Source organism: Pinus tabuliformis, chromosome 2_2 (assembly GCF_031772625.1).
Source record: "Pinus tabuliformis cultivar Carrire ecotype Pingquan chromosome 2_2, CPIR1, whole genome shotgun sequence".
NCBI lineage: Eukaryota > Viridiplantae > Streptophyta > Pinopsida > Pinales > Pinaceae > Pinus > Pinus tabuliformis.
Window position 1 is genome coordinate 1,292,340,021 of NC_142300.1, and position 8,279 is coordinate 1,292,348,299.

Consider the following 8,279-nt stretch of genomic DNA (forward strand, 5'->3'; position numbering starts at 1 on the left):
TCTCCTCTAAATTAATTAAGTTAATTCAACAAGTTTGAGCTTTGAATCTTTTAATTTACACTACTTCATGTCATGTCATTGTGATGATGTTAATTGAATTGCAACTTAAAACCAATATCATTTATAATTATCTTTAAAATTATTTCTAATTTATTTTAATTTTATTTATATATATATATATATATATATATATATATAATTTATTTTTTCAGAAAATCTATATAAATATTTATTACTGTAAATTTATATATTTGTACACTAAAATATAATTTTGTTAGAAATAAAAAATCCATTTTTTATGTTTAATTAGATAGAAATAAAAAAATCCATTCTTTATGTTTAATTAGATGGAGTAGAAACTCAAATATCTTTCTAATTTGTTATTAAAATTTTAATTATCTTTGAAATTTAAATGTGATTTTTTTTTTTTTGAGAAATAGTATTTCTGTTCTTTCATATAAATTGAGGTTAACTTTAATATTGGATAGAAGAATAATTTGTCTTATAATAAAATGCTCTAGTTAAAAATTTTGAGAGCTTTGTATAAGATCTGAGAGCAACAACTCTCAAGATTGTGATATATTTTATGGAAATCGGCCTTAGGAAATCATCTGACAATAGGAAAAACTGGTCTTTCAAACAACTTGACTACATTCATCTCATTGGTTTCTTTGATGGCGCATAGGTGGGTGGCTTGTGTGGATGTGACACCATCATTCTCCTCAATCCACCATTTGCTTACCACTTCTATTAGTCTAAGGTTAGAGGTACCAATATGAGAGCAGAGATCTTGGCCTTATGGGGAGTCTTACGATGTGCTTCTTGGTTAGCCTTGGATGAGATCCACATTGCCGGTGACTCAAAGGTGGTCATCGACTAGGCTTAAGGAGAAATTTCTCTTTCAATGCGTTCATTAGTCCACTGGTTGGAGCACTTTTCTTCATTGATGACAAGTTTCTCCTCAGTATCTTTCAGTCACATCTTTCGGTTACAAAATTCCCAAGCAAGTCTACTCTCCAAACATGGTGTCTTTGCCCCACCTGGCCTGCTTTTTTTTATTGCCTAGAACTATGTAGGGCCACCTATTCAGGCTCCTTCGTTCCCTCTTGATGACCCCTTTGTGTCTCTGTAAGCTCCCTTTTTTTGTTATTGTTGCTTGTCGACTCTTCTTATTTGTTTTTTATGGACATTGTTCTCTATCTCCCCTATGTCTGAAAGTTTTTTAAATGTAATGTTCGAGCATGTGAATGAGACCTTACAGGACTCGAATGAAAGACTCTCCATCGTTCATGTCATCTTCAAGTTTTTGTTCTACTGTGTATATGGTTGTAATTGAAGCTATTAAAACTCTATTGCATGTAACCTCTTTCATTCATTCATTAATGAAAAGATGATTTTTTCTACTGAGAAAATAAAATACTCTAATTAAAATTGTGTGAAATTTAATTAAATTTAAAAATTCTTTAAAACAATATAACTTTACAAATTATTCACATTCAATTCAATATTTCCCATAAAACATAAATTAATTCAATTTGAAAATTCCTTTAAAATAATATAATTTTACCACTAATTCACATTCAATTCAATATTTGGTATAAAACATAGATTAATTTGGGACCAACCAATGTGATAAAAAAAAAAAACCACTTATTCAAAATTCCATTAACACAAATCGAGCGGTAAATACAAATCTAGCCATAAATACACATTCATATGGCCTTGCATAAACGAAATGCAATCCCTAAATAATTTTTGCTATTTACATAAAAGGCCATGAATCACAATTTATTTTTTGGATTATTCTCATAAATATTTTCTTTTTTTTTTGGAAATAATGTCTGGCTAAATTTTTGGATTTACAAATTTATCACTTCTTTCTTAAAACCAGATAGCTATTTATAAATGTTTCTTTACAATGTATCAAATGGAAACATTTGGGTGTTTATGATTAATACTTTGTTTTATATTTTTCACTTTTAAGGGTGTTTATGATTAATACTTTGTTTTATATTTTTCACCTTTAATCTTATTCTTATTTTTTAGTGTTTATGATTAATGCTTTGTTTTATATTTTTCACCTTTAATCTTATTTTTTTGTCTCTCCTCAAGAAATGTATGAGAAACCTCCCCACTTCTGTTTCCTGTTTCTCTTTCTTGATAAGATAAGCAAAAACTCCCTTAATGAGGAGTTTCTATAATTTACCTATGCAATTTTCGTTAGAGCAATTTGCATATTAAAAAACCTTTTAATAACCCAAATTTCTATACAATTTTTTTAAATATTTAAGAATATATAATTAAAAAATAAAAAATTAATTTAATTATTTTTTTAAAATGAAATATAATATATTCTATCCGCAAAATTAAAATAAATCCAGGTGTTTTATATTTTTAAATTAAATAACATTTTATTATTCAAAACTATATTTATAATAAATTTAAAATATAATATATATAATAAATTTACAATATAATTTAAAATATAATATATATAATAAATTTACAATATAATATATAGATAGATTATTTTTATTTTTTTCTGACATATAAATTGTGTAATTCCAACCAGTGTAACAATTTTTCTACATTTTTACTTAAAATTAAATAATTAATGAAAAACTAAAATAAAGTATTCGAAAAAGGTGATTAGAATGTGATAAGCATAAACGATCACATCCAAGATAACCACAAGCATTGGCCCGAGAAAAATGCGGAACCATTACCATTGCACCAATGACACTGCATATCAAAAGAAGAGGAAATATACATGTACGATAAGAATAATGAAATAATCAGTGACTGCTTAATCGCAAATAAATACAAGTTACAGTCCATGAACAGAAGAGGTTGTCTGCAATTTGGCAATTTAAAAAACCTTTTAATAACCCAATTTCTATGCAATTTTTTTAAATATTTAAGAATATATAATTAAAAAATAAAAATTAATTTAATTATTTTTTAAATGAAATATAATATATTTTATCCACAAAGCCAAGGGGGTTTTGAATTGACGGTGAATGGGTGCGCTGTTAAGGCACTCTTTGCGATAGGTCACCGGTTCAAATCTCCGTGCGTACTTAGGTTAGTCTTAACTAAAAAAAATATATATATATATATTCTATCCACAAAATTAAAATAAATCCAGATGTTTTTTTATTTTTAAATTAAATAACATTTTATTATTCAAAACTATATTTATAATAAATTTAAAATATAATATATATAATAAATTTACAATATAATATATAGATAGATAATTTTTATTTTTTTCTTGGATATAAATTGTGTAATTCCAACCAGTGTAACAATATTTCTACATTTTTACTTAAAATTAAATAATTAATGAAAAACTAAAATAGAGTATTCGAAAAAGCTGATTAGAATGTGATAAGCATAAACGATCACATCCAAGATAACCATAAGCAGTGTCCCGAGAAATCCAAGATAACCATAAGCAGTGTCCCGAGAAAAATGCGGAACCATTACCATTGCACCAATGACAATGCATATCAAAAGAAGAGGAAATATACATGTACGATAAGAATAATGAAAGAATCAGTGAATGCTTAATCGCAAATAAATACAAGTTACAGTCCATGAGCAGAAGAGGTTGTCTGCAATTTGGCAATAATAATAATAATGAAGGGATCAATGAATGCTTAATCTCAAATAAATACAAGTTGCAGTCAAGAGACTCTATGTAATTGAACAGCCTCATCATAGATTTGACAGGTTTAAACGGGTAAAGGTTTGACAGGATTTGGAATATTTTGAGAGGGGTAAAGATTCTCTTGGTACACAACTCATAATTCCAAAGGATGTCTACGGTGGAAGGATATTTGTGTTTTGGGAGATCAATGTACAGGAACATCACATTCAATATGATCACTAATTCTGTTTATTAAACAGGAACATCCACGCTACCACAACTCCTCAACATTCGTCTGCAAAAGATCCCGAAGCTTTGGCCGGAATTCGTCAATGGTCTCCAACTTTGGTTTCCACGATTTGCCTGCCTTCAATCTCAGCTGCGCAAGCTCTGCTGACAGCTCTGGATAGTCTTCCAAATTCAGCGTCGTCACGGCAATCTGCTCCTTCTGCGCCCCAATAATTTCTTTTCCCTCCAATAAGAATACATCATTTTTCAATCCTGGCGGAAGGGGACGGTTGAAATCATCAAGGAGGGGGAGTATTTTGGCGCCGGAGCTCCGCCTGTTCGCAGGTTTCATGGCGGAATTGGCCTTCAATGCTAGGGAGGCCATGTCTGTCCCAGAGAGTACCGAGTGCAGTTTGGGCATGGGCAGAAGAAAATAGAGATGCCCCAAATCCAGTTCTTCGTCTGCCGTGAGAGGATTAACGGTACGCCCAATCTGCAAGCCGTTGGCGTGACATACAAAGTGCTGAGGATTGTCTAGCATCAGCTCTGCGGCCTTTATCCGCCTCTGAAAGTCCTGAATGCTGCCATTCCAATGGATGATTTTCACAGTGGTGGAAGGAACAGTGTTCAGAGGGCAAGAAATGTAAGTGCCCATCCTCAATATTATTACTTCTCTGTTTGTCTGTGTGTAGCGATCGGGAGGTAAAGGGAGTGCAGGGAAATTTTACACTGTCCGTCTGTTTAGCAATGGGGAGGGAAAGGGAGCATAAGTGTATGGAGGGATGAGGGGGCAAAGGCATTTATAAAGGAGGAACAGATCGCTTTCATAAGATGTGAATGTGATGAGTGGCAACAGCTCAGGTGTCGCGTTAGATGACGGTGAGAGAAGAAACGACGAAACATCGTCCGCGTGTTTATGAGGGGGAGATCCAGTTGGAGCGGGCACGACTCCCACACGCTGTGATGAATGAGGTAGCAGGTGTGTAGGTTCCAACTTCCAACTCAAGAGTCTAGAGTATTCCTTGGGTGGGAACCGGACTCGAGTTCCGCACGCTGTAAATGAATGACGTGGCAGCTGTAATGGGTTTCAGCAAGCTGTAAATATATGACGTGGACTCGAGTTCCGCACTCCGTAAATGAATGACGTGGCACGCTGTAAATGGATGAAACACAAATAGTTTTTTATTCTGATTATTAACGCGTTATTTTTAATTTAAACCCAAAAAATATGATAAATTTTTTAAAAATCAATATTATTTATAATTATTATTAAAATTATATATATATATATATATGATTTTATTGAATTTAAATTGAAATTAATTTTAATATTTACAAAAATTATCTTAAAAATATTTCTTTTTTTACTAAAATTGTATAAGATAATTAATTCGAAATTCCATAAACACAATCAAACTATAAATACAAATTAATTTTACCATACAAAACGCAATATCTAAATAAATTTATCTATTTAAATATCCACAAATCGCAATTTATCCAACTTGAGATTAGTCCCACCTGCTTACATTCACATTAACAACCCAAAAAACACACAATTCAATACTTCCAATTTGATTTTGTGAATTGTATACAAGTTGCCGTGAATGTGTTCCTGCAACTTTGGAAAGACCCCCTCCTAAACAAATATTGAATTGCGTGTTGGAAATGACTTCGGCGAATGATCTTTATGAATATTTCTAGACGCTTCAGTGAATGAACTTTATGAACACCACCCATACACTATGAGTTTTTATTTTATTATCCATTTTAAAACATAATTCACTCACGTTGTTGCTGGTTAACTTGGTGTATTTAGAATATATAAAAGGTCTATATATAATTTTAAAATCTTAATCTGGTAATTGAATAGAGTAAATAATTAAAAATATTAAAAAATTTTAATGTACTATTATTTTTAAAAAATTATATATATATATATATATGAAAGAAGTTGTTTTTGTTAGTTCAAGAAAATATTATTTGGTTATCGTTTTTGCGTTAGTCTACTACCAAGGAAACCAAATCAAGAATAGAGTTTTTGTCTAAAATTTTACAAAATGAGAACATTTATTTATCTATTGTCTTTCAATCTCATAATATCTAAATAACTAAAAAATAAAGGTAGTTTATTAAAAGCAACATGCACATAAATAAATAACACTATAGAGAAAAAAATCATACAAAAGACTAACACAGAAAGCCATGAAGGTGGCTCAAGAGGATGTCGAGACATCTATAATTTCAACAGAGGTTCTCGGTGAGGCTAGCCCTTTTCCTTTGAGCAAGAGTGCCTTAATCCCGACCAATCTGAGCAACATATCTCTATGCTCCAGAGCTATATTCTAGTGCTCCGATCGAATCTCACATAACTACATCACAATCTCCCTCTTAGCCTCATTGTGTTCCAGGAGGAACATGCTTAGAAGGGATCTGATGTTCCAATACAATTCAATGGTGCACAAATATTGGTTTTGACACCCCCGATTGTGGCCCAAGTCGGGCAACCATTCAACCACGGAAGCTAAGACTTCAACATCTGTTACTTTGTGTTTATCAACTTGCACTTCAGTATCTACTTGGTTTATCTCATGTTGGATGGGCTTAGGGGTTCGAGAATGAGAGCCTTTATCAACATTGTGGGCTCAAAGCCAAGCACGAGTGCTCTCTTCAATTCGACTATAGGAACCCTTATGGCTCTAAGCCCTTTCACATGGCATGGGGGAGAGCACAAGGAGGACGAAAAAAAGTGGTGAGTGAGTGAGGGAGTGACGTGAGGGAACAACTAAGAAAGAAGGCTAGTGAGGAGACAAGAAAGGGGTTGAGATATGACAAAGTAGGAGAGTATAGCCAAGAGCGAGATTCCAAGATGCACCAAGAGAAATATTGAAATCAAAGGGAAATGCTAAATCAAAATGCATTGTTTGAGTCAGAACACAAATATTGTGTACAAGAGCCACAAGTAGGGGATGGACATACCTGATGAGGGCCATCAAACTGTGAGAGGGTTAAAAGTTATTCATTGAGCCTATGTCAAGCATCACCTATGAGCATCAGAGGTTCAATTCCACCCCCCCCCCAATTAAAGGATCATCAACCACTAAGAAAAGCTTCCATGTATATAGAAACTAGATGATTTGTAGAGATGTAGATTTTAAATCACTCCAAGGGATGCCAAATCTAGAGAACCTAGACTTGCCCCCCAGAATGGTAAAGAGATAATAACACTAAGAGGGAAAGGTTCTCAACTAAGATTGGAGACTCCGGTGAACTCGCATATGGGGAAATTCACTTGAATTAGTGGTTGAATGATACATGCTATTACCATAAACCCATACACGAATGAGTCGAGAATCTTCATTGAATTATCTCGTGGATCACACAACTTACATTACATGTGATGTTTAACCCATCGTCATTGCAATGAATATGTGATTAATAGATCAGACATATGGAAGGTGGTACAATCATGCCTCCCCCCTTGATTAAGTGGGGTAACAGTTGAGGCTCTGTCCCATCATCCCCAATTGTTAAAAATGCAAGACAAAATATATATTCATCAAACTGAGCAGCTCACAGGTGAGGAGCTTCACTTAGAGACTGCCTCTGGAAGAACACTCTACACCTTTCTCATTAAGCATCAAGAATATATAGTTTACAAGCAAATAGGAGAGTTAGAACAACCTCCTAAAATGTAGGAACTAAATCCTAATCTAAGGCTCACACATAACTAATGAACGGACTCTCTCCAAGAATACATTCTCCATTAATTTCAACACTCCCCCTTAATGGAGAAAGGGTTCACTAGTACTCCTAACATCTCCCTAAATAACTCAAATTTAATTCTTCCAAGAGGCTTGGTAAAAATATTTGCAGCATTGTCACAAGTATTACAATATTCAATATGGATTTCCTTTGACTAAACCTTCTCCCTAACAAAGTGAAACTGTGTATCAATATGCTTTGTGTTTTTATGAAACACTGGATTATTTGTAAGTTTGATTGAGCTCTGGTTATCACATATGATAATTTTTGCATCTTTTTGTTCTTCTCCAGCATCATGGAGAAGTCTCCTCAACCAAACTGCCTCACATGTTGCTGCACACTTTGCTTGATACTTTGCTTATGCTAAAGACAAGGATATAATGTTCTGCTTCTTGTTGCTCCATGCAATGACTTCGAACCCAATGTTGAATGTATGACCTGTTATGGATCGCCTATCATCAAGATTTCCAACCCAATCTGAATTTGAAAAACCTGTCAATCTCACCTCAAACGAATCAGTATATTTAATACCAAATTCTAAGGTTCCTTGAAGATAACTTAACACGCCTTGCGCTGCAACCCAATGATTCTCAATAGGCTTTGACATGAATTGGCTCAATACACTGACTGCAAA

The 8,279-nt window shown here is 33.1% G+C and overlaps 1 protein-coding gene across 1 annotated transcript; it reads right to left on the reverse strand.

Annotated features, from left to right (window-relative positions):
• Nucleotides 1-3,630: 3,630 nt before the first annotated feature.
• Nucleotides 3,631-4,852, reverse strand: LOC149198224 (uncharacterized). The gene has a single exon (XM_089404092.1). The coding sequence runs from the start codon at nt 4,533-4,535 to the stop codon at nt 3,924-3,926; it is 612 nt and encodes a 203-aa protein (XP_089260218.1). The 5' UTR covers nt 4,536-4,852; the 3' UTR covers nt 3,631-3,923.
• Between the last annotated feature and the right edge of the window lie 3,427 nt (nt 4,853-8,279).

Coding starts and splice junctions, on each gene's coding strand:
- LOC149198224 (XM_089404092.1), bottom strand. CDS start 4,535: ATGGGCACTTACATTTCTTGCCCTCTGAACACTGTTCCTTCCACCACT.